This window comes from Rhinopithecus roxellana, chromosome 19 (genome assembly GCF_007565055.1).
Source record: "Rhinopithecus roxellana isolate Shanxi Qingling chromosome 19, ASM756505v1, whole genome shotgun sequence".
Classification (NCBI taxonomy): Eukaryota; Metazoa; Chordata; class Mammalia; order Primates; family Cercopithecidae; genus Rhinopithecus; species Rhinopithecus roxellana.
In genome coordinates, this window is record NC_044567.1 from 968,215 (window position 1) to 995,909 (window position 27,695).

The window sequence follows — 27,695 nt, forward strand, 5'->3', positions numbered from 1 at the left end:
AACTGTGTGATACACAGACTCTGCACAAGCAATAAAACAGTAAGTTTACTTAATAAACTGGGGCTTGGGGACATGGGGAAAGTGTTTAGATCAGTCATGTGGATTCCAGACTTGAGACTAGGAGCCCATCAGGCAAGCTGATTAGATTCAAGATGTGGGAAATGTGGATGTCACCAGAATATATGTCCTAAATAGGTGAATTAGAAAATAAATCAAAGCACCAAGAAGGCAGGGAGGAAGGAAGAGACAGAGAAGAGGCACAGGTGCCTAAGTAATCTCTAGTTGATGAACAGCAATATTGCTTCTGGTAAGAAAATATCCATTAAGATTAAGCCAAGGGCAGGGCTGAGATAATGTATTCTGAGACAAACAACCCATAGAAATCAGGGAAGGGTCAGTTTGCCTGAGATGACAGGAAGCTGCAAACTGCATGATGGAGTAGATGGAGGTCAATTGGCTAAGAACAATAGGAAATTGCTCATAAACAGGGTATATGAAAGCTTCCAAAAGGGAAAATACTGAATAAAAATGAGGAAACTAAATTTATCTGTATAAAAGGAACAAAGCCTCCAGGGGACAGAAGGAACACAGATTATAAAGTGTGAAAGTCAGGAATAACTTAGCTCTGATAACAGTTCTGCTAACATTAATTCATTCATTTGTTAGTTCATTCAACAATACTTCTCTGTGCTAGTTACGCTATTAGGCAGTGGTAAAAAAAAATGAACAAGATGACATGATCATCAAGGATGTTAGTGACAAGCAGGTAAGCATAACGTAAGTTACAATTATAATAAAATGAATACATTAAAATTGTATTAAATGCTCTGAAGCAAATATATAGAGTGCTGTAAGAATCTCTAGTTGGGAATCAAATGCTCTTCGAGGGAGGCCAGAAATGGCTGGTAATTTGCAGGATGAGTAGGCATTGGATGGTTGAAAATATTTCAGATAAAAGGAACAATTTGTGCCAATGTCCTAGGTTAGGAAGGCTCATGGTGTGACAGGATCTAAAAGTTGGACAGAAAAGCCATGCCATGCAGGCCACACAGATCATGTTAATATTGGATTACACCAATGGGAAGTCACTAGAAAGTTTTTTTGTTTGTTTTGTGTGTGTGTGTGTGTGTGTGTGTGTGTGTGTGTGTGTGTGTTTGAGACGGAGTCTCACTGTGTCGCCAGGTTGAAGTGCAGTGGTGCAATCTTGGCTCACTGCAACCTCCGTCTCCCAGGTTCAGGCGAGTCTCCTGCCTCAGCCTCCCGAGTAGCTGGGGCTACAGGCGCGGACCACCATGCCCGGCTAATTTTTGTAGTTTTAGTAGAGATGGGGTTTCAGCATGTTGGACAGGTTGGTATCGATCTCTTGACCTTATGATCTGCCCGCCTCGGCCTCCCAAAGTGCTGGGATTACAGGCGTGAGCCACTGCGCCTGGCCGGGAAGTCACTAGAAAGTTGTAAGTAGAAGAGTGATCCAATCACATTTGAGATTCAGCAACATGACTCTGGCTGCAGAATGGCAAGGGTTTGCGGAGGGAGAAGAGTGGAGATGAGCTAGGAGGCTAGTGTAATAGGCCAGATGAAAAACTATGGTGATTCAGACTAGGATGGTAATCATGAAAATAGAGACAATTAGATGGATTTGAAGCATATTTAGGAGGTGGAATTAATAGAATTAAATGTGGTGTAGGTGGTGGAAGAGGTGTCCAGGATGACTGACACCCAGGTTTCTGGCATGAGAAACTTGGTAAATGGTGGTGGCATTTACTAAATATAACAGAAAAATTTTTAGAGCTCAAAGGTTTTAGTGACTTTTCCACTTGAAATGACAGGCTGACTGCTCGGCAGATGAATAAAAAGGACCCGCAACTGGACACAGCTTATGAAATTTCAGAACACAAGGTAGAGAGATTATTCTAAAGTTTTCAGGGAATAAAAACAGGTCACCAACAAAGAAACAAAGAAAGAATATAATTTCAGTGGCATATGAGATCTCATGAACAAAACTGGCTTCTAGAAGATAATAGAATCATGTATCCAAAGTTCTGATAAAAACTACTTTGGATCTTGAAAAACCATCAAACAACTATAGGAGCAAAATTAAAGCATTTTTAGACACCCAAGGATTCCGAATTTTTACTTCTCATGAGTCTTTTCTGATAATTTATGCCAGCAAAATAAGGATGAAAAATTGAAAATAAAAGACATGGGCTATAAAGACAGTAGAACTAATTTAGAATATAAAGAAAATAGGTCCCAGGATGATAGCTTCCTAGAAGGCTGAAATACAATTTATCTATATTAGAAGAAGTCAGTGAGCTCCAAGAAGAGTGCCTTCAAGAATAAAGTGCAGTCTTTCAATACATAGAACAAATAAAAAGGTAGTCACAATGATAAGTGAGGCATGTAGTTCTTCTCCCAAGATAAATAAAAGGCAACTTGCAACTCCAAAGAAAACTAAAAGCTACAAAAATTATCATCATCTATAAAGCAAACTGAAATTTGATGTTTTGAACCTCTATGCTAAGAACATTCTTCTTGGCCGGGCGCGGTGGCTCAAGCTTGTAATCCCAGCACTTTGGGAGGCCGAGACGGGCAGATCACGAGGTCAGGAGATGGAGACCATCCTGGCTAATACGGTGAAACCCTGTCTCTACTTAAAAATACAAAAAACTAGCTGGGCGACGAGGCGGGCGCCTGTAGTCCCAGCTACTTGGGAGGCTGAGGCAGGAGAATGGCGTAAACCCGGGAGGCGGAGCTTGCAGTGAGCTGAGATCCGGCCACTGCACTCCAGCCTGGGTGGCAGAGCAAGGCTCTGTCTCAAAAAAAAAAAAAAAAAAAGAACATTCTTCTTTTAGAGACCCCCTAGAGATTATGACACTTGATCAAAAAGAAGGAAATGTAATCCTAGACATTACTTGCCTTTGCAGTGAATAACTTATTTACATATATTAGGATATACGTGCTGTTTATTGGCTTTCAACTTTAAAAATTAACTCATAAACTAGGCATGCATGAAATTAATGATGTAACAGAGTACAATGAATATGCATTCATTCTTGACTGCAAAAATAAAGACATAGCTGACACAAGTTGAGAAATGGAAGCTTTAGCTTACCTAGAAAGAAGTCAAAAGAATTATCTAAAATTTGTGGAATAAGAAATTGTTTTTCTAACAGCATTTAGTTATAACATATCCAATAGATGATCTAAACAATTTAAAATAGATACCAGAATTTAGAAGGTGTTTATCAACAAGTTATATAACTTTGATGAAATGGAAAAAGTCCTAGGAAGAAATACATTACTGTAACTAACTCAAAGAGAAATAAAAACTTAAATATATAACTACTAAAGATAAATTTAACTAATAATTTAAAAACTTGCTACTCAAAAAAACTCAGGTCCAGATGGCTTCATCACTGAATTCTACCAAACATTCATGAGAATTAATACCAATACTTTACGAAATCTTTTTTTTTTCTTTCTTTCTTTTTTTTTTTTTTGAGACAATCTTGCTCTGTTACCCAGGCTGGAGTGCAGTGGTATGATCTTGGCTCACTGCAACCTCTGCCTGCTTGGTTCAAGCAATTCTCCTGCCTCAGCCTCCTAAGTAGCTGGGATTATAGGCATGTGCCACCACGCCTAACTAATTTTTGTGTTTTCAGTAGAAACAGGGTTTCACCATGTTGACCAGGCTGGCTTGAACTCCTGACCTCAGGTGATCTGTCCACCTCAGCCTTCCAAAGTGCCAGGATTACAGGTGTGAACCGCTGCACCCAGTCTACAAAATGTTTCAAAAAATAAAAAATAAAAGCACAGGGAATACTTCCCAACTGATTCTGATGTATAGACTATTAGCATTATTCCGATACCAAAAACAGACAAGGACATTGCAAAGAAAGAAAACAACAGGTTGATATACCTTGTGAATATACATGTAAATATTCTCAACAAAATGTTAACAAATTGACTCCAGTAATACATAAAAAGAATTATACACTAGTACTGATTGAGATCCTAGGAATGCAAGGTTGGTTTAACTTCTAAAAATCAATAACATAATATATAATATTAATAGAATAAAGAAAAAGCTATCTTATTACTACAATATATGCAGAAAAAGCATTTGACAAAACTCAACAACTTTTCACAACAAAGCAGAACTCAACAAACTAGGAATAGAAGGCAACTTTCTCAATCCAATAGAGGACATCTATAAAAAATCCACTGCTAACATCATACTTAATGGTGAAGACTGAATTTTTTTCCCCTTAGATCAGAAACAAGACAAGGATATCTGAACTTGCTACTTCTACCTAACAGTGTACTGAAAATTCTAGCCAGGGTAATTAAGCAAAAAGAAATAAAAACATATGAGGAGAGCACTTTAGGAGGCCAAGGCAGGCAGGTCAAGAAGTCAAGAGATCAAGACTATCCTGCCAACATGGTGAAACACCATCTGTACTAAAAAAATACAAAAATTAGCTGGGCATGGTGGTGTGTGCCTGTAATCCCAGCTACTTGGGAGGCTGAGGCAGGAGAATCGCTTGAACCTGGGAGGTGGAGGTTGCAGTGAGCTGAGATTACACCACTGCACTCCAGCCTGGTGACAGAGCAAGACTCCATCTCAAAAAAAAAAAAAAAAAAAAAAAAAGAACATGTGAGGATAAAACTGGAAGAAACACAAATATCTGAATTTGCAGATAACATGGTTTTGTATCTGGAAAATCCTAAGAAATTCACTAAAAAGAATTATTAGAACAAGAAAGTTCAGCAAGTTTGAAGAAGATCAGTATGTAAAGAGAAACTGAAATTAAGGAAACGATTCCATTTACAACAGATTCTAAAAGAAAAAAGTCTTGGAGATACATTTAATAAAAGAAAAGCAAGACTTGTACACTGAAAACAACAAAACATAGTTAAAAGAGCTTAAAGAAAGTTAAATAAATGGCAAGACAATCCATGTTCACCGATCAGACTGGGTTGATTTAGGCCAGTGGGGATGTTGGCTTGGTGTGTGAGTTAGATAAAGGGGATGACTGGGAGTGTGGGCTCTGGATGGTTATTTTGCTTACAAAAGGCATATTCCCAGGTGAGCCTTTTGTGGTCACTAAGAACTGGCTAGCTTTGGGAGCAGCAGTCCCTCTCCAGTCAGTGAGGCCACAAATGCCAGAGCATCAAGACTATAGTTAACAGACACATGAAAAAATGCTCATCATCACTCGCCATCAGAGAAATGCAAATCAAAACCACAATGAGATACCATCTCACACCAGTTAGAATGGCAATCATTAAAAAATCAGGAAACAACAGGTGTTGGAGAGGATGTGGAGAAATAGGAACACTTTTACACTGTTGGTGGGATTGTAAACTAGTTCAACCATTATGGAAAACAGTATGGCAATTCCTCAAGGATCTAGAACTAGATGTACCATACGACCCAGCCATCCCACTACTGGGTATATACCCAAAGGATCATAAGTCATGCTGCTTTAAAGACACATGCACACGTATGTTTATTGCGGCACTATTCACAATAGCAAAGACTTGGAATCAACCCAAATGTCCATCAGTGACAGACTGGATGAAGAAAATGTGGCACATATACACCATGGAATACTATGCAGCCATCAAAAAGGATGAGTTTGCGTCCTTTGTAGGGACATGGATGCAGCTGGAAACCATCATTCTTAGCAAACTATCACAAGAAGAGAAAACCAAACACCGCATGTTCTCACTCATAGGTGGCAACTGAACAATGAGGAAACTTGGACTCGGGAAGGGGAACATCACACACTGGGGCCTATCATGGGGAGGGGGGAGGGGGGAGGAATTGCATTGGGGAGTTATACATGATATAAATGATGACCTGATGGGTGCTGACGAGTTGATGGGTGCAGCACACCAACATGGCACAAGTATACATATGTAACAAACCTGCACGTTATGCACATGTACCCTAGAACTTAAAGTATAATAAATTAAAAAAAAAACAATAAAAAAAAATATTTTCTCCACTACTTCCTATGAAACTTTGGCCTATTTGCAGTGAATTCACCTTCTGGTATCATAGTTTTTCTGCTACAGAAGATGTTCTGTACCTCATGGTAACATCAGTGCCATTGCTGTAAAATGTCCTCCTGAAATATTATGTTATTCATTGGATATGGGTCTCTTATGGACTGAATTGTGGCCCTCAAGAATTCATACGTTAAATCCCTAACTCCCAATGTACAACATTTGGAGATAGGGCCTTTAGGGAGATAATTAAGGTTAAATTATGTTATAAGATTGAGGCCCTGATCCTATCGGACTGTTGTCCTTACAAGAAGAGGAAGAGACACAAGGGGTGTGCACAGAGAAAAGGCCATGTGAGAGCACAGCAAGAAGCACCAGCTGCAAGCCAGGAAGACCAGCCTCCCCAGAAACCCACTCTGCCAGCACCTTGACCTTGGACTTCCAGCCTCCAGAACTGTGAGGAAATAAATTCCTGTTGTTTTCTTAAAAAAAAAAAAAAAAAAAAAAAACATATTATATAGTTTCAAGTAGCTAGAAGGTGGATATGGAATGTTCCCAACACAAGGAAATGATTAAATGTTTGAGTTGGTGGATATGCTAATGGATGGAGCATAAGTAATTCCATCTTAGCAAATGACTCCATCTTACATTTTAAAAGGCATCGTACCAACAGGGACCAGATGTTTGCCTCATCAGTAGAGACTGCATCCAACCAGATAAGGACATAACCAGGCACTCTTTCCCACTATCAGTCCTCACCAGAGGACTTCACCAGCTCAAAACAGCCATCTTGACAGACACTGGTCTTGCTGTTAATTGTGATAAACACCCGGCATCCACGAAGGCTCTGCCCACATCAAAGACTCTTCCTTGTGGTTCATTAAAGGACTGCCCAGACCACGAGAGGAGATTCTTTTTGTCCACGTTGCTCTCCTTGGACTGTTTCATTAACCCATTTTCCTACCCCCTTTCTCTGGATGTTAGATGTTACTTCGTTTGATGTGGAATGTTTAATCTATAACATTTATATTGATTTAGTATACCATTAGGTAGGGTTTGCAATATCGACTGACTTCTGGAATGGCTTGAGCCTGTGTGCCTACAGCTCTGACTACCGAGTAAATGGGAAATACTAAGAAGAATTACCTCCTTGGGAACTCCATAAAGCTGTGGCTTTTATGATTGGAATAGCATCAGTAAAAGACTGATACTGTAGAAAGACACAAATGTCCATGGACCTGGTTATGTCTGACTTTGTACTGCTCACAATACTAATCACCCTGATTTGACTACTATGTATTATGTGAATGGAAACTTCACTATGTGTCTCATTGGTATGTACAATTATTATTCGTCAATTAAAAAATTTGTTTTAGAAGAATACAAAAAAAGAGAGTACAGTCGACCCTTGAACAACACAGGTTTAAATTGTGTGGATCCACTTATACATGGATTATTTTCAACCAAACTCAGATGAAAATACAGCAGTATTTGAGAGATGTGAAGGCTGCATATACAAATGGCAGGGCCGATGATGGGACTTGGATATGCAAGGACTGGAACCAATACTTCCCAGTCCCCGCAGCATATATGTGGAGGGAAGACTGTATAGCTAATGCATTTGGCCCTGTGATACCTCAGTGCCAAACAGACACATAGAGAATCTAAGATGACACAGAGAGAAGATAGTGGATGCTAAATCCTTGTTTTTCATATCAGGAATAGATACTTTAAAACTGCTAAATACAAAAATGGTGATATAAGGTTATTACTAGGAAATGAAAAGTAATTCTCAAAAGAACTAAATTCAGAAATGGACAAAAGCATAGGGCCTGGGAAGGGGGACTGGATATCGGGAGGGCTGCAGCTGGGGGCTGTTGCTTTTCATTTTTAATTCTTCTCTATTACTGATTTTATTATGCACATTTTATTCATTTTTTTTAGGGCCTAGTTAGCTTTCTCTCTCTTCCCCCGAGGCACAAAGCATCTGCTGTTAGTTCTTTTCATTCCATAATCAATACTAGACATTAAAACCAAAAATAAAATCCTAAGCCTCCCAGCCATTCTGAATGGACCCTTCTCTCAGCAAAGGACATTCCAAAATTAACCTGCAAAACTAGTTCAGGCCATGATGGGAAGGGGGGGGGTCAGACATGCCTCATTATACCTTCCTTTCTTTTGGATTTACTGAAGACAGACTCTTTTTTTTTTTTTTTCCAAGACAGAGTTTTGCTCTTATTGCCCAGGCTGGAGTGCAGTCTTGGCTCACTGCAACCTCTGTCTCATGGATACAAGTGATTCTCCTGCCTCAGCCTCCCGAGTAGCTGGGATTACAGGCATGCACCACCATGTCTGGCTAATTTTGTATTTTTAGTAGAGACGGGGTTTCTCCATGTTGGTCAGGCTGGTCTCGAACTCCTGACCTCAGGTGATCCACCTGTCTTGGCCTCACAAAGTTTTGGGATTGCAGGCGTGAGCCACCGCGCACGGCCAGGACAGACTCTTTAAGTCTGATAAGAAAGGCTTACAATCTATTCTCTGTGAAGCCTGCTACTTGGAGGCTTCACCTGCATGATAAAACCTTGGTCTCCACCACCTCTTATCTTTTCTTTTTTTTTTTTTGGTTTTTAAGTTGGACATGCTGAATATTCTTTTTTTTGTTTCTTTAACTCCATTTTAAGTTCAGTGGTAGATGGGCAGGATGTGCAGGTTTGTTATACAGGTAAACATGTGCCATGGTGGTTTGCTGCACAGATCATCCCAGCACCTCGGTATTAAGCCCAGCATCCATTAAGCTATTTCTCCTGATGCTCTTCCTCCCCCACCCGCTCTGCAGGCCCCAATGTGTGTTCTTCCCTTCCTTGTACTCATGTGTTTTCATCACTCGGCTCCCACTTTAAGTGAGAACATTCGGTGTTTGGTTTTCTGTTCCTGCATTAGTTAGTGGAGGATAATGGCTTCCAACTCCATTCATGTCCCTGAAAAGGACATGATCTCATTCCTTTTTATGGCTGCATAGTATTCCATGGTATATATGTACCACATTTTCTTTCTTTCTTGTTTTTTTTTTTTTTTTGAGACAGAGTCTTGCTCTTTTCACCCAGGCTGGAGTGCAGCAGTGCGGTCCTGGTTCCCTGCAACCGCTGCCTCCCAGGTTCAAGCGATTCTCCTGCCTCAGCTTCCTGAGTAGCTGAGATTCCAGGCACCTGCCACCACGCCCACCTAATTTTTGTGATTTTGGTAGAGATGGGTTGGCCAGGCTGGTCTCGAACTCCTGACTTCAGGCGATTCACCCACCTCGGCCTCCCAAAATGCTGGGATTACAGGTGTCAGCCACCGTGCCTGGCCATACCACATTTTCTTTATCCAGTCTATCATTAATGGGAATTTAGGTTGATTCCATGTCTTTGCTATTGTGAATAGTGCTGCAGCAAACATACACATGCGTGTATCTTTATAATGTTAATAGAATAATTCCTGTTCCTTTGGGTATATAATCAGTAATGGGATTGCTGTGTCGAATGGCATTTCTCCCTGTAGGTCTTTGAGGAATCGCCACACTGTGGGGCCCTGTGGAAGGATCATGCTAGTATTTCAGAAAGATTCCTCTGGCTAAGATAAGGGGATGGGTGAGGCGGAGTGGAGGGGATGAGGCCTCCTCATGAAACTGGGACTGTGAGTTCTGCCTTTTACAGCCCAGAGTGGCTCTTTCTCTCCCTGGTGGGTGATTTTCTGATTTTATTTCAGTAACGACCCTGACTTCTGTATGTTTTGCAGTGTTGCGTATTTGAAGCTTGAATCCAGAAGAGATAAATCAGTAGACTCCAAAAATGAAAGTGCACGGGGCAACTGCAGCCCTGGCTCCAAGAGGAAGCCTTTCTCACCTTGACTTTCTACATCCTTCAGTGGGTCCACCCCTGGAGACAGGATAAAAAACATGGGCGTGGCTGGTCCCGATTCTTCAAATGAGGTTACAAAATCTAGCGCTCTTCCCACCACGTATTTGCTTCCTAACTTCTCTTCAACAAAATCTCTGCCAGAAAAAAAGCACATATATATTTATACATATATAGCAGCCACAAAATGGTAACATTTGAGAAATGGAGGCCTACAGAAGTGAAAGAACATGCTCAAGGTCATGGGCTAGGTAGTTATAGAGCTAGGACTGGCTCCAAGTTCACTGCTTATTAAGTCAACACACAACCTTGGGCTGCTAGTTGCCGAGCTGCTCACCTGGATCTGGGCTCCCTCTGAAGCCCCATCCAGGCAGGCCATCACTGACTCCCTCTGGAGAGCCTGGTGGCTTCTCACATCACCCCACCCATCAGGACACTGTTAGCGCCTGTGCCTTCAGAAAGCTGGTAAGCTAAATCCTCCATATGTTCTCTCCCTGCTATCTCCCACCCTTGCCCAAGATTTAAGGCCCTATGGTACACTATTCTCTCTCTCTCTCTTTTTTTGAGATAGATTCTCGCTCTGTCCCTAGGCTGGAGTGCAGTGGCACAATCTCAGCTCACTGCAACCTCTGCCTCCTGGATTCAAGCGATTCCCCTGCCTCAGCCTCCCTAGTAGCTGGGACTACAGGCGCCCGCCACCACACCCAGCTAATTTTTTTTTTTTTTTTATTTTAGTAGAGATGGGGTTTCACCATGTTGGCCAGGATGGTCTTGATCTCCTGACCTCATGATCCACCCACCTCGGCCTCCCAAAGTGTTGGGATTACAGGCATGAGCCACTGTGCCCAGCCTATTCTCTCATGTTTTATTATTCTCTCTCCTTTTGTCTTACTCCACTTACCAGCGTTCCTGTCCAAAGTGTCACATTTTATGCTGAATAAATCTTCATAATTATAACCACTTATTGAACGTCTGACCCAGCTCCTGGTCTTAACAGAGATTTGCACTCTCCCCTAGGAATACTATTTTCCCTGTAGCCTTCTCGACTGGGCTCATTCTCCTACACCTGCCTTAGGATTGGCACGTGGAATCGGGGTCCAGCTCGCTGCACGCTACTGTTTTCAAGCCATTTCCTCCCGACTCTTTTTTTTTTTTTTCTGAGACGGAGTCTTGCTCTGTTACCCAGGCTGGAGTGCAGCAGTGTGATCTTGGCTTACTGCAACCTCCGCCTCCCAGGTTCAAGTGATTCTCCTGCTTCAGCCTCCCGAGTAGCTGGCACTACAGGCGCATGCCACTATGCCCAGCTAATTTTTGTATTATTAGTAGAGACGGGGTTTCACCATGTTGGCCAGGCTGGTCTCGAACCCCTGACCTTGTGATCCTCCTGCCTCAGCCTGACAAAGTGCTGGGATGACAGGCATGAGCCACTGTGCCTGGTCCCCTCCCCACTCTTGTGGCTCCTCAGAGGCTGATTTCCCCTGGTTGTGTCACCACTGCCCCTGTACATCAATGTCATCTGTTCCCCTTCAGTCACTCTCCTCTTGCACTGACTTTTTCTCTTTCAGCCTGGGTGACATCAACATCCATGTGGACAATCCTGGAGATTCTTAGTGACCTCAGCTCAAGTGATTTTTGTTTCTTCCCCCTTTAGCAACCTAATTCTATGGTCACACGCTCATCGCTGCCATTACTTGGGAACTTGTTAACTGTCAGGAAACATAAATGGGAACATCCCACTCTTTGACCAAAGTCTTTTATCCTTAGCAATCTAACCTGACTTCACCTACTCTTTGCCCGTATTGGGGCCACTATGAGTAGAGGAATTTCAGTATCTTGGCCTTCCTGGTATTTTTCCTTCTTTCTTTTTTTTTTCTTTTCTTTTTCTTGAGACAGAGTCTCCCTCTGTTGCCCAGGCTGGAGTGCGGTGGTGCTGTCTCAGCTCACTGCAACCTCTGCCTCCCAGGTTCAAGCAATTCTCCTGTCTCAGCCTCCTGAGTAGCTGGGACTACAGGAATGTGTCACAACGCCCAGCTAATTTTTTTGTATTTTTAGTAGAGACGGGTTTCACTATGTTGGCCAGGCTGGTCTCAAACTCCTGACCTTAAGTGATCTGCTGCCTTGACCTCCCAAAGTGCTGGAATTACAGGCATGAGCCACTGTGCCCAGGCCCTTCCTGGTATTTTGCTATCATGACCTTACTCTAGTCACTCCTTTCCTATCCAGTATAGAGTCTATGGCCTATAACTTCTTTTTTCTTTTAAAAATAACTTTATTAAGAGGTATAATTGACATACCATAGGATTTTCCCATTTGAAGTATACAATTCAATAACTTTCAATACATTTACCAAGTTGTACAGTCTTTATCATAACCCAGTTTTAGAACATTTACATCACACCAATGAGATTCCTCATGGCTATGGCTATTTAATGTCCCTTTTTTTTTTTTTTTTTTTTTTTTTTTGAGATGGAGTCTCACTCTGTCACCCAGGCTGGAGTGTAGTGGCGTGATCTCAGCTCACTGCAACCTCTGCCTCCTGGGTTCAAGCAATTCCCTGCCTCAGCTTCCTGAGTAGCTGGGATTACAGGTGCCCACCACCATGCCCGGCTAATTTTTGTATTTTCACTAGAGACGGGGTTTTATCATCTTGGCCAGGCTGGTCTTGAACTCCTGACCTTGTGATCCACACGCCTCGGCCTCCCAAAGTGCTGGGATGACAGGCGTGAACCACCGCGCCTGGCCTATTTAGTTAATTTCTATTCCCACCCTCTAGCTCCAGGAAACTACTATATACACATGGTTTTGGAGCTCAGCCCTGCTGGTCCGGCTGTCCTGAGGTTGCCCTTGCCCCGTGCCTATGCTGGGCCTTCCACCACCCTGTTTCCTACCGCATGGCGTAGGTCATCCGGTCGGGCCGCACGGCTCTCATCACGCAGAGGCGCTGCAGGGCTGTCTTGTTCTTCCACTCCTGTGGGAGCTTCTCTTTCTCAGGACATTCGGACTCCACAAACTTTTTCCAGCTCTTAGCAGATCCCTCTATGTCCCGATCCAGGTTACAGAATTCTTCCATTGATGAAAGTACCTGGGAAATTTCAGAGAATCTGAAAGTCAGTTTCTTCAGAAAGCTGCCATTTGCATTATGTTGGGGGATTGAGGGGCAAGATGGTCTTATCTACATAATTCTGTCTCATTTATCCTCTTGTCTAGAACTTTGGATCATCCCTCAGGAAAAATCAAGAAAGAGGAAGAATTTTGGGCAGCTTAGCAAAGTGCCCCAATAATATGCAAGATTTAACATATAAAATGTTTGGGATATTATTAGCAGCAGAGACTGAGTCACACCTGCCTGTAAGCGTGTACATGGAAAAGAGGGACAAGAAGGGGCATTATGGTTATTCTGGTCTTCAAGCTTGGACACCTAAAGTTAGTGACTTCTCCCTTTCCTCCTCAAACTCACCGTGCCACCAAACCCTGTCAATTCACCTCTCAAAATGTTTCTAGAATTATTCATGTACTCTGTGTTAACGCCAACTCTTAAAATGTCCATGGGTTGTCTATTTCTATAAGGATTCTGTCCAAATGCATAACTTGGTAGCCAGATCTCTTCATTTGGTGCCTCTCTTCAATCTGTCCAGTAAGCCATGTGTCCTCCTATTCGGTCCCACTCCGAGTATATCTGCCCCCAACCTTGGAAATGTGCCTGACTCATTCCCAACTCATTTCCTTGTTCATACTACTTCCACCATATGTAAAGTCCTGTTTTCTTTTCTGCCACATTCTACTTCTTCCTTTTCTTGTGCTGATCACGATTGTTATATGTTAAGGCTCTACAAGTTGTGAAAGACCAGTTCAAAACCTGCAACCTCCCTCGTGCCATCTTTCCTAATGCAGAACATGTAGACCTCCCATCCTTTTGTAAACCACTCAGAGCAGGTTTGTCCAACCCACTGCCCTTGGGCCGTATGCAGCCTAGGACAGCTTTGAAGGCGGCCCAACACAAATTCATAAACTTTCATGAAACATTATGAGTTTTTTTGTGATATATATATATATACTTTTAGCTCATCAACTGTCATTAGTGTGGTTTTGTTTTGTTTTGTTTTGTTTTTGAGATGGAGTCTTGTTCTGTCGCCCAGGCTGGAGTACAGTGGCACGATCTTGGCTCACTGCAAGCTCCCCCTCCCAGATTCAAGCAATTCTCCTGCCTCAGCCTCCCGAGTAGCTGGGACTACAGGTGCACACCACCACGGCTGGCTAATTTTTGTATTTTTAGAAGAGACGGGGTTTCACCATATTGGTCAGACTGGTCTTGAACTCCTGACCTCAGGCGATCCACCCGCCTCGACCTCCCAAAGTGCTAGGATTACAGGTATCAGCCACTATGCCCGGCCCCAGTGTTAGTGTGTTTTATGTGTGGTCCAAGACAATTCTTCTTCCAATGTAGCCTAGCGAAGTCAAAAGATTGGACTCCCCTGACTGGAGCTACTTGCAGAGTTGACATCTTTAATAAAGAGTTTGACTTCATTTTTAGATGTTTGACTGCTGATAGCTTTTAAATCTCATCCTTTCCTCTTCCCCTTCTGCCCTGGGCACTGCCTCTTTTGGTGCTGGAGGGAAGTTGTACCAGGCAAGCCCCTGCCCATGCACAGACACCCTTGCCCTGGCCCCACCCTCTAAGCATCATAATACTCAAGGCAGTCTCCTTTTCTGGCACTCTCAAGCCATTTGCAGTCTGCTTGGGAGCTCCTCTGCTCTTCCTAGAAAACCACGTTATCTGAGTAATAAACTTTCTCATACCCTCTTAGTATGTATGTAGCATCATCAGTCTTGATGTTCAAACCATATTTTGGGTGTGTGTGTGTAGGAGGCCTGTTCTATTTCTTTAGAGTGTCTACATCAACATCACTCACTTAGATACTTAATTACCTGCAGTCCTGCCTTCATTACTCAACTGTGCCTGAATGCCTGGTTTCCCCAATGACGTGAAAAGCTAGACGAGACTTTGTGTCTAAGGCACCTACCACAGTGCCCTGAGTTTTTAGGTACCCAATATCATCTTTTTATTTGGACAAATTCATTCATTCATTCATTCTTTTGACATTCATTCAGTTCCTACTACCTGCCAGATACTGGGGAAGACAATAGCAAATAACAACAGCAACAAAAAAACACAAGCCTTTCATGGAGTCTGCAGTCCTAGCTTAGGGAGAAAGGAGATGAGGGAGGCCTTGGTAGGTATATAGAATTCTGCTGGGCAGAGATAGAGGTAGAGAGAAGGAAAGGGATTTTTTTTTTTTTTTTTGGCAAGGGAAGGATCAAGAAGAGCTAAAGCATGGAGGAGGGAGAGTGTAGGGCCTGATAGGAAGCAGCATGATTGCTGCAGAGGAGTCTTTTGCCTTACCACTGATAGGAACAGCTGGAGAAGGACAGAGGCATGTGACCAGGGCTTGCGGAGGCTTTTGTCCCGTGGAAATGAACACACGTCCTGGCTTTACATATTCCTTTACATGGGCTCTGTGGCTTCCCACTTTCACCCTGATTGCTTACAGCAGGGAGTGATCCTTCATTGGTACGGGTAAGTCATGTGGAGTGGTGTGCAGAGTGGAGCAGGAGGCACCGGGGGACTGGAATTCTGGCCCCAGCACCACCACTTTTGAGCCAATGGACTTGGAACCTGTTTTAAAACCCTTGTTTTTTTTTTTCATTTGGAAAATGAGGCCAAGTCATGTGGTCTGCCACATCTCACACTGTAATGTAGATACAAGTGCTTTGAAGGCTACAAAGCTCTCCCTTTGCCTTCCTTGGGGGCTCATGTGGCTATTGAATTGCAACTGCTGGTTTACTTGTCTGTTACTCCCACAGGACTGTGAGCTCCCTGCGGGCAAGAACTTTTGTAGGCTTCTTTGTCGCCTTAGACCTAGCAGGGTGCTGCCTGGCACTTAGGAAATGCTCAGTTAATAAGACTTGACATCTGCCTGGCCAGCAGGAGGGCTCCTGACAGGCTGAGAAAGCTGCAGCTGCTGTAATTATTTCTCTGTGCTGAAGAGCTGACTTTCCTCCTCTTCCAGGCAGCCACTCCCCCTCTTCCCAGTTTGCATCATTATTAATCCTTCTGCAGTCCTGCAGCCCCCTCTGGCGTCTCCACAAAACTGAGCAAATTATACTGTGATCAGTGCTCCCAGCTGCCAGGGCTGGATCTGAAACACACTTTCTTGAAGCTCTAGATTGAATACAATTGCAACATTTAATCTTCCAAATGAGGAAAAGGGATTTCTAGCCTTCTAATAAGCTAAATGGGAATGACTAATTAACCTAATTACTTTGGACTGTGTAGCAAAATACAACTGAGCTAAATTGGCAACCAGAGTGGTAGCGAGGGGCCTTTTCAAAGGCTAACAAAGGCCTTCATCGCAGATGAGATTTTCTAATGAACAACAGAACATGCCCATTACCTGAAAGTTCTGCATTTGATAGGACCTAAAAAACCCTTACAAAGGACATTAATAAAAGCAGTATTTTATCACAAAGATTTCATTCATTACCTGCTTATTAGTTCTTCTGGGGACACAAGGCAATCAGTCTTCCTCATGAGACAGAATGCTTAAATTTTTTTTTTAAAAATCATGTCCTATTCAATTATACTTATTTTGTTTCTTTAGGCTAAAACCCAGCCAAACACTTAAAAAGAGCCTTCATCAAAGGCTTTGGCAATGAGTCCTACATAATGTACTGTGTTTCACCTGCTCACATCCTGTGGTGTGCTTGAGTTGGATAGGTCTGGACTTTGCTGCTCTTCCTAACAAATTCATATAGAGAGAGAAAGCTTCTCTAGTTGGCAAAAGCCTTTGAACAGCCAGATGAGCTTCGCCCACAAAACAAAACAAAAAAGCAAAGCGAAGCAAGGCAAAGCAAACCAAACAATCTATTTTGTGAAAGGAGGAACGAAACGAAATTGTACGTAGGTTTTGGGTGGAGCTTTGTAAAATGAAAGCACTGAAGAGTGCTTGTGAATCATTTATTCCTTGTAACTTTTGCAGCAGAGGGCTTTGTGGGGTAATATAAAGAGGGGCAACTGGACTTGGTCCAATTGCACAACTCACAGTTCCTGAAAGTTTTTCCTTCTTTGGACAAATTCTATGTGGTACAATCCACATCAATGACAACATGTAGACACCAGATAGCTGGGTGATTAATCATCATAATTGTTGTGGGGTGAATTGTGTCCCCCCAAAATATATATTGAAGAAATTTGGAAATAGGGTCTTTGGAGATGTAATCAAGTCACAATGAAGTCACTAGTGTGGACCCTAATCTAATATGACTGGTGGACTTATAAGAAGTGGAAAGGACCAGGCGCAGTGGCTCATGCCTGTAATCCCAGCACTTTGGGAGGCCGAGGCAGGCGGATCATGATGTCAAGAGATCAAGACCAACATGGTGAAACTCCATTTCTCTTAAAAATACAAAAATTAGTTGGGTGTGGTGGCACACGCCTGTAATCCCAGCTACTTGGGAGGCTGAGGCAGGAGAATCACTTGAACCCAGGAGGCGGAGGTTGCAGTGAGCCGAGATCTCACCACTGCACTCCAGCCTGGTGACAGAGCAAGACTCTGTCTCAAAAAAAAAAAAAAAAAAAAAGAAGCGGAAAAAGAAGTGGAAAGGCAGAGACTCACAGAGGGAAGACAGCCATGTGAAGATGTGAACATGGAGGCAGACCCTGGAGTTATGCTGCCACAAAGCAAAAGATACCAGGGGCTACCAGAAGCTGGAAGAGGCGAGGAAATATCCTTCCCTAGAGCCTCTGGAGGGAGCATGGCCCTGCCGACACCTTAATTTCAGCTTTCAGCCTCCACGACTGTGAGAGAACAGATTTCTGTTGTTTTAAGCCACACCATTTGTAGTACTTTGTTAGAACACCTCTAGGGAACAAACACAGCAACCATAACCAATCAGCTTCCATTGGTTTGGCATTTACTCTGTATCTTACGTAGCCTTGTGAGAAAGTTATTATGATGACCATTTTGCAGATGAGGAAACCAAGGCTCAGAGGGCACACGCAGAAACTTGAATTTGAATCCAGGGATGTCTGACTCCAGAGCCTGTGTTAATTAGTTCATCTCCATCATTGCTCCAGTTCTGCAAAGGGGTTCATTCAGAACTGCTTTAGAGAACTAACTTATTTTCCATAAAGGCATCAGACTACGAGAAATTGTTCTCTAGCTCTGGGCCATAGTTTCCTACAAGGTAGCCACTGACCACGAGTGACTCCCAAGTACTTGAAATGTGGCTGGTGCGACTGAAGTTTTAATTGCATTTAATTTTAATGGTCTCAAAATTCAAGTGTAGAAAATAGGACTTGTTTTATTAATTGGAAACTTCTAAAGATTGTTGGAACAACTTGGGTATATGAATCAACCATTTTAACTCTAAATTTTATGAAATCTCAATACAAATGTTTTGGATGAAAATTTGCCATCTGAATTGAGATGAGCTATAAGTTTAAAAAATATTCAGCAGATTTCAAAGCCTTCGTATAAAAATACAAAATATCTCAGCAATTATTTTATAACAACTGCATATTGAGATAATATTTTGGCAGCATTGGCTTAAAGAAAATATCTTGCTAAAATTGATTTTATCCATTTTTTTTTTTTTTGAGACTGAGTTACGCTCTTGTCACCCAGGCTGGAGTGCAATGGCGCGATCTCAGCTCACTTCAACCTCCACCTCCCAGGTTCAATCAATTCTCCAGCCTCAGCCTCCCAAGTAGCTGGGATTACAGCATGCGCCACCACACCTGGCTAATTTTGTACTTTTAGTAGAGACGGGGTTTCACCATGTTGGCCAGGCTGGTCTTAAACTCCTGACCTCAGGTGATCTGCCCGCCTTGGCCTCCCAAAGTGCTGGGACTACAGAAGTGAGCCATCATGCCCGGTCAATTTTATCAATTTTTAAAAGCATTTTTTAATGCAGCTATAGAAAATTTAAAATTATTTAAGTGGTTTGCATTATATTTCTTTTGGACAGTGCTACTGTAAAGTGTGTGTATTCATTTGTATCTTATGCAGCCCAGGAAAATGAATGGTTTTCACTTCTCTGCATTTATTGTAATCATTCTCAGGCATTTCGTAAATTTGTAATTTGGGTTTCTGTTGCGAATGGAGTTCCCCCTTATTTTTTCCCCAGGATATTATTTCCCTTCTCATTCACCAGATTGGGCCCAGAATGACAAATAAAAGTAAATAAAAATCAAATTACAACTTTATTATTTAGATCAGAGATTGGCAAACTACAGCTTGCAGGCCCAATCTGGCCCACCACCTGTTTTTGTCAATAAAGTTTTATTGGAACTCAGCCATGTCCATTCATTTACATACTGTGTATGGCTTTGGCAGAGTTGAGTAGCTGCTACAGAGTCTGGCCTACAAAGTCTAAGTGGCCCTCATAATTGTTATGGAGTGAACTGTGTCCCTCCAAAGTAAAATATATACTGAAGAACTAACCTCCCAGACTTGTGAATGTGAACTTATTTGGAAATAGGGTCTTTGTAGATGTAATCAAGTTAAGATGGAGTCACTAGTGTGGGCCCTAATCCAATATAACTGGTGCCCTTATAAGAAGCAGAGGGACAGAGACTCACAGAGGGAAGACAGCCATGTGAAGATGGAAAGATGGTGATATTTACTAAGTGGCCCTTGGCAGAAAAAGTGAGGCAACTCTTGATTTAGATACAGTTCTAAAGTTGGTTAAAACAATACAGGCTCTGAAAAAGAAGTTAGAAAACTATCTTTGAGCAATGGTAGCATTAATGGAATGAGCCTAGAATTTCCTGAGATGACTCCCTTGAAGGAGACAGCAGGTATATAAATAATTAAGTCCTAGGTTTTAGTTATAAAGTAAAACTACTTGGATGGATATCGAGGGAATCATGCTAAATGAGCACACCAATCCCACATGGTTATATGCTGTATAATTCCATTTATGTAACATCCTTGAGATGACAGAAAATTATACAAATGGAGAACAGATTCGTGGTTGGTAGCTATTGGGAAGTGGGTAAGGGAAGATGTTGTGGTTATAGAAGGCCAACATGAGAGGTCCTTTTAATGACGGAACTTTCTGGATTGTATCAATTTCTCAGATGTGTTCTTGTACTATAGTACTGCAAGATGTTACCATTGTGGAAAACTGGGTACAAGGGATATCTCTGTATTATGTCTTAAAATTGCATACGAATCGTCTCCAAATAAACCATGTTAATAAAAAAAACAGAAAGAAAGCCAATCATATGACTTTACTCTTATACTTCTTTGTGCTGCTAAACATCTATAAAATGCAATAAACACGGGAGATCATAAACAAGATTCATCTTATGCAGATGTTATTCCTCACATGGCGCTGACGCCTGTCATGGGTGCTCATTCAACTGCCCGCAGGGAGTGCAGGCCTGGACGCCGGAGCCAGCTGGCGTTGCCTCACCCAGCATTCCCTGCCAGGCATGGTGTCAGGATCTGTGAATTGCAGGCATAGTACCTACTCAAAGAACCTTATAGTTTGTGATCTTGTCAACACTCATAGAATCGCAGCTAAACTAAGCTGCATAACATGGAATGAAAATAGGCTCTGCCATCAGGCAGGCCAAAATTTGTGTCCTGGGCTTCTGGTAAGCATGGGACCTGTTTCCTCGTGTGTTAAACGGGAACACATAATACCTATTGCCCAGGTGGATATGAGAATTAAATAAGGTAACGCATTTCCAAGGCACTCAATGTATAAGAGCTGTTATTAATTGCTGAGCATCCCAGGCTGAAAAGCTTTCCTGCTTTGAGTCTGAGTTAGGATTCAGATGCCTGAATACAGCCCTGGCACCTGCTGTTTTATGGAAATGCTGTGGCAGCCTCTCCACATCAACCCCAGGGACTCACCGAGGAGCCCATGTTCCAGCCTTATGCCCTTGTAGGTGAAAAGCAGCTCAGCTGACTCAGGGGAGCTCACGGGAACTTACTGTTTCCTCACACCCTGGAGGCAGAGCCCTCATACACCAGCATACACCTGCTTCTTCTCTGCAGGCCCAGGAAAGATGAGCTTGCTGTGGGGACGCAAGGAACGGGATGTGCCCATGTTTAACACAGCTCCGTGCTTGAACTCCAAAAGAGAGCCCCGCTGACTTCATGGGGACCAGTGTCAGAGGTAAACTCTGAGAGATGACAGCTTGGCTTTTTTCTAGGGGTCAATACTCACCTTGACAGCTCCCCACGCCTGATGTGAGAGGAACTCCATGGGGCTGGCAGTGCCTGTCTGCACTGGAGATCGAAGCAGGAAATCCAACTCCGCTGCACTGACTTCTTGGTTCATGAGGAGAATCTGCAACGTGAAGAAATGACACTGCATTTCTTTAGCTTGTAGCCAGAGTCCTAGAAATCTTAGGGGTTGTTACTCAGTATAATTATTACTGCCTCTAATACTAGAGTTTGCCCATCAATTTTGGTTGTTTAGTGAGGGTAGAGCGGAAGGAAGTGCATATTCACACACATTACTTCCGTGTCTATCTATTTTCACCCCAAACATGGGAGTGACTTAACTGCACGCGGTGAGTGACTATATCTTGGTTAATAAGCATTTATTACATATCAATCATAAATGCCATGGAGTATGTTTCTGCAATATAATTGAGCAGATGACTCATACAAATGACATGATCTGAGGAGAATGTCAAAGTGATGTATGAATATATGGCAGCTAGAAATGCAGATAGGAATCCATAATGCTAAAGGAGTTACAGAAGAGAGGAGTTACCAGCAAGTGAAGGGCAGGAAGAAACTAATTTGACTACACTTTCTATAAGTAGTTTATTTTCTTTTACTTTAAGTTCTGGGATACATGTGCAGAATGTGCAGGTTTGTTACATAGATATACATGTGCCATGGTGGTTTGCTGCACCTGTCAACCCGTCATCTAGGTTTTAAGCCCAGCGTGCAGTAGGTATTTGTCCTAATGCCCTCTCTCCCGCCCCCCAACAGGTCCCGGTGTGTGTTGTCCCCCTCCCTGTGTCCGTGTGTTCTCATTGTTCAACTCCCACTTATGAGTGAGAATATGCGGCGTTTCGTTTTCTGTTCCTGTGTTAGTTTGCTGAGAATGATGGTTTCCAGCTTCATCCATGTCCCTGCAAAGGACATGAACTCATTCTTTTCCATGGCTGCATAGTATTCCATGGTGTATATGTGCCACCTTTTCTTTATCCAGTCTATCATTGATGGGCATTTGGGTTGGTTCCAAGCCTTTGCTATTGTAAATAGTGCTGCAATAAACATACGTGTGCATATGTCTTTCCCATAAGTAGTTTTGGATTGGGTCTTGGAGAAGCTAAGAGATGGGGTATTTTCACAGAAGAGGAGACGTTCCATGGAGTAGGAAACGGAAAAAGCAGAGGCTTGAAATGGGAATTAGTGAGCTGTGTACAGGGGAGAGAAAAGGATTTGGCTTGGTTTGAGCTCATGGTTCACACTGAGAGGTGGGGCCCACATTTTTTTTTGCAAAGGCCAAGCTGTCAGCTGGGCTGGAGTGGGGAATACAGGGGGGTGAGGGATGAGGCACAGCAACACTCACCCATTAACTCAGGCAGGCCCTGAAAGGTGCAAACAGAGTCAGCACACAAGTGATGATGGGATATCTGACTTTTGGAATTGGAAAGGGCCTTTGAGATAATTAGTCTGTGCTACGTATTGGAAAACATTCAAATTCTAAATGATTAGAGGGACATGTAAAAGGAAGTAAATGAGGCTGGATGCAGTGGCTCACACCTGTAATCCCAGCACTTTGGGAGGCCAAGGCGGGTGGATCACCTGAGGTCAGGAGTTCGAGACGAGCCTGGCCAACATGGTGAAACCCCGTCTCTACTTAAAATACAAAAATAATAATAATAATAATTAGCTGGGCATGGTGGTGCACATCTGTAATCCCAGCTACTTGGGAGCCTGAGGCAGGAGAATCACTTGAACTGGGGAGGTGGAGGTTACAGTGAGCCAGGATCACACCCCTGCATTCCGGCCTAGATGACAGAATGAGACTCCATCTCAAAAAAAAAAAAAAAAAAAAGAACAAAGTAAATTTTCATGGTTTTTTGATGTTGAGAAGAACTAGAAAACAAAGGTTTCTTCTTAAAGATGCAGCAACGTCGGAAATCCCTGCTTCCCAAACCCCTGAGAATCAACGTGACTGAAAACTTTCTGAGGCCAAGGCTGCTACAGTTGTGGAAAGACCTGTGCAATTTCTTATTGCAGGGGATGGCTGCATCAGTAAACTTGCAATCTGAAGGTAAATAAACAATGATGGATACTCTACCAAATTTCTTACAGCATTTCAAAAAGCATCTAGTTATTGGTATGGTTTCATCTAGTTTCATCTTCAGCGCCCGTTTTGATTGATTGGTAGTGGCTGCTGGAGGGCTGTGCTGAGGAAGATCTTAGATCATCCAGGATCAGCAAGAAAAAGTACAATGATGGATTAAGTATGTCTGCCACAGGTGGGAAATGGTGGGGGCAGATGCATACACCATATTGGACCTTTTTGTGTGATGCCTCTATCCAAAGACAGTCTGGACATGCTGTGGGAAGCGATGTTCAAAGAAGAAAGTTTCTTAACACCTGCTGTCTGGGCACTAAAAATAACCTGTTTTCTGGAAACTTCTTCAATCCATTTTTACCTGAAAGGTTAGCTGGGCAAGGTAGGTCAGCTTATCACACTCGAAGAGCCCACGAGTGGTGTACTGGTACACAGAGAAGGTTATGCTGTCTATTAGGTTGGCCACCCGTTCCCTGAGGCTCTCGTCAGGAGCAGCCCTCTCCACAGCCTTCTGGAAGACGATACTGAAGGCCTGGGGACAGAAGGCAGGAAACTGGTAAGGTACACAGCCCTTACTATATATTGGTGGTCTTACCTGAGAAGAATGTGATAGTTTTCCAGCCCATAGAAATTTTTTCCCAAGGCCAGGCATGGTGGCTCATGCCTGTAATCACAGTGCTTTGGGAGGCCAAGGTGGGCGGATCACCTGAGGTCAGAAGTTTGAGACCAGCCTGGGCAACATGGTGAAACGCTGTTTCTACTGAAAGTACAAAAATTAGCAGTTGTGGTGGTGCATGCCTGTAATTCCAGCTACTCGGGAGGCTGAGGTGGGAGAATCGCTTGAACCTGGGAGGCGGAGTTTGCAGCGAGCCCAGGTGGTGCCACTGCACTCCAGCCTGGGCAACAGAGTGAGACCCTGTCTCAAAATAACCTAAGAAATAAAACAAAACAAAATAACAACAACAAAAACAGAACAAAAGAAAATACAAGCCAAGATATAATTGGAACTTTTCAATTTGGGGTTATGCAAATTTCCAGCCTTTTCTCTATTTTCCTTTTGTGGCTTCAGTAAGAAAAAAAAATCTTAAGTCTTTCTAACACCACCAAGTATTTGAACATTAATGGAAACCAGATAAGATTTGAGTCTCAATATCTCTTCATTTGCAAACTAGGAAAATGTGAATTTCTCTCTCCTTCCATGGTTCCAGGGTGTTTCTTGTTAACAAAGCCTTTGCAGCCTTTCTTCTTTATTTAGTTTTAATGATCTTTGCAAAATCTTCTGCCCATGTTCAACCCAATCCATTGTGATGGTTACCTTCGCTTGATAGATTTTAGATAGGAAGAATAGCTCATTAGAGGCTGATAATGTCCCCCCAGCACCACAGAGGGCAATTTGGGAAGATTCCAGAACAGTTTCATAGAGACAGAGTGGAGAGCTTTCTCCTGGCAGCTACTATGGCTTTTCCCTAAAGCTCTCTCTTTATCAAAATAGCAGTAATCAGTAAAGAAGCTCTAGGTATTTAAGTTTAAACAAAGTGATTCACAATTCAGGAAAAGATGTAAAAAAAATTTTAAAACTTAGATACATTTAGCATTTTCCTAACATTAAACTAACTTTGGCTCTCTTTTTCTTTTCTGTCCTAAAACAAGAAACAAAACCCAAAAAGCTTCTTCTTCTTACTTCTGGTGTGGGAACAGCTCTGGTGCTGGGCCTGATCCCACTTCCACAGCATTCTCCAGAAGGTCCTTTCTCTTGCCGATGAGGTCTTATCATTGACTCAAACTACCTTCATATATATTCATCAGCTTTTGTAATTTTTTGTAGGGCCTTTATCCATTGTCTTGCATCTTTGGTATTTTTCATCTTTTTACCAGGTTATCAGCACATATAGTGGGACCCGGGCCTTACTCACTTTCTTCCATTTCCCCAAATCTAGCCCATGTCTTCACATATAGTGAGCACTAAAAAAAATATTTGTTGGATGGATGACTGTGTCCTGCCAATGCCTAGAAGAACTTAGGCAAAGTATGAGCAACGCTCTAGACCGAGGGTATCAAACTCAATGCCTTCAGGGACCAGGTGTCTAATACCAAACAGGGAGGCACAAGGACTGTGGCAACACTGGAGGCACATGCCAGTCTAGGGGGGACAGCATCCCTTGGCTCCAGCAAAATCACGCCACGTGGGATGTGAGCTCAGCGTTGTCAATCTTCCAAACCTTCACGAGAAGCCATAATTTGGAACTTACATAACTTCTCCTCATTTTTAAATGCTGGCAACCAATTAAAGTACTTGAAAAGTCCTCCAAGGACCAAAGAAAACAGGACAACAGGCTGTTGGGCTTCCGATTTGAGACCAATGCTGTGTTATTTTCGCCTCCGCCTATCTGATGCAAGCTTCTTCTATTTTGAGAAGTGTTATTCCCCCAGCCATGTCTCTCTGCAGAATGCACACAATACAGAGAGCTGGGCCTCCCATCAATCTGCAGGAGACCCCAGTGAGGTGTCTTTCACTCTGAGGCACCCTGTGAATGTGTCTTTTTAACCTTTGCCTTGCCTTTGGCTAAATCCTGAAGAAAAATTACTTTACTGCCACTTAAGTTCCATCTTAACCATGTTATAAACTTCCAAGTTCAAAACCTGGCTCTTGAAGAGTTTTTGCATGTGTAAACGCACACACACACACACACACACACTTTAATATATTCCTGCTCAAAAGACTTTTGAAAGCTGGGATGAACGGTTCCTGCCATGTTGGCCTATCTGGGGTTTCCATATTCTGAGAGCGCCTCTTCTTTCTTTGCCAGGAAGGGGAACTGCAAAATTCAACCCCAGACAAAAGCCAAGACCATGGAAACTACAGTGGTCCATATTTCTTCAAATCAGAGAAGGCTTCTAAATGCATTGTGGTTTCAATAGTTTTGAACACCCTTACTTCAACTACTTATCATAAAGCAGTTAAACCTGCTTTTAATGATCAGGTTGGTCAATGAACAGCTGTTTTTGCAATTCTTTTTTTTTTTTTTTTTTTTTTTTTTGAGACGGAGTCTCGCTCTGTTGCCCAGGCTGGAGTGCTGTGGCCGGATCTCAGCTCACTGCAAGCTCCGCCTCCCGGGTTCACGCCATTCTCCTGCCTCAGCCTCCCGAGTAGCTGGGACTACAGGCACTGCCACCTCGCCCGGCTAGTTTTTTTTGTAGTTTTTAGTAGAGACGGGGTTTCACCGTGTTAGCCAGGATGGTCTCGATCTCCTGACCTCGTGATTCGCCCGTCTCGGCCTCCCAAAGTGCTGGGATTACAGGCTTGAGCCACCACGCCTGGCTGCAATTCTTAATATCGGTATGGTGACCCAAACTCCAACTCCCCAACTTTAAAAATGGAGCTTCAGAACTTCCTATATCAGGACACTGTTGCTGCCAAATATCTTACAACATGGTTTTGAACACAGATTGTCATGGGCCTCATCTAATTTCTTGTTTTCAGAAAGAGTCACTGTGGTAGGCTTCTGATGGATACCTATAGTCAATTTCAACTACTCTTGGAACTAGGGAGGTGATCCTACGGTTATTAGGCTTATCATGCCAACTTTTATGCTGTTTTAAAAGATTTTATAATTCTTTCCTATGTTGCCTTAAATGAAATATGAGGCCAAGTATTGGGTTTCTTTTAAAAACATAAAATATTATAAACACAGTTCATCCAATCTGCAGAGACTCTGAGTTAAAAGAAAAAGATTGGGAAATGATTAAATGCCATCTTCAACCAAATGAGCCCCAGGAACTGGAGGCCCTCTGATTTCTCATCTGCTCATCACCATCCCCGCCATCTTGGTCTCCATATGGTGGTTTAGCTGAAAACACTTCACGGATCTGAAGGGTGTGCTTTCTCTCTCTCTCTCTCTCTCTCTCTCTCTGTGTGTGACTGCGTGTATGTGAAATCTCCATGCATCTATATATATATGGTCTCTCCTCCTTCTCTGTGTATATATGTATACATGTCCTCTTTCTTGGGTCAAACCAAAGAAGTTTAGAAATGCTTCACTACCTCCTAATGCCTCTTCAATTGCGGTCTTTTGGTGAATGCCCTAGGGGAGAAAGATGTACTTTCAGAGATGCACTAAAAATTTATAGGTCTTTATTTTTTCATGAGTAAGATAAGTTTAGTCAGCTCTTACAATTTGCTAACATCTTTGGTTTTAGGAATATTTCAACAATCATAAGGTAGGAGCTTTGGGGATATTAGGGTCATAAGAAAACTAATTTAAAGTTGGTGTATTATTATTGCCTGCTTTGGACTTTAATCAATACAAGTGACACATTTGATTGTCTATTATATTTTCAGCTCTTTGGGGACAGGGATCACTTCTCATATTTCTTCGGTATCATCTTCCACACATTCAGTAAGCATAGTACCCACCATATCATGTGTGCCTACTGAAAGAA

General features: G+C 42.6%; 1 protein-coding gene across 1 annotated transcript in view; it reads right to left on the bottom strand.

The window, feature by feature from the left end:
* DNAH9 (dynein axonemal heavy chain 9) overlaps window positions 1-27,695 on the bottom strand; it is a 378,462-nt gene that overhangs the window by 54,533 nt on the left and 296,234 nt on the right. The window contains exons 58-61 of the mRNA XM_010376130.2: window positions 23,617-23,787; window positions 21,156-21,278; window positions 12,803-12,996; window positions 9,903-10,051 (exon numbers count right to left, since the gene is read on the bottom strand). Coding sequence (XP_010374432.2) covers window positions 9,903-10,051; window positions 12,803-12,996; window positions 21,156-21,278; window positions 23,617-23,787 — 637 coding nt within the window. The remainder of the gene's footprint in view (window positions 1-9,902; window positions 10,052-12,802; window positions 12,997-21,155; window positions 21,279-23,616; window positions 23,788-27,695) is intronic.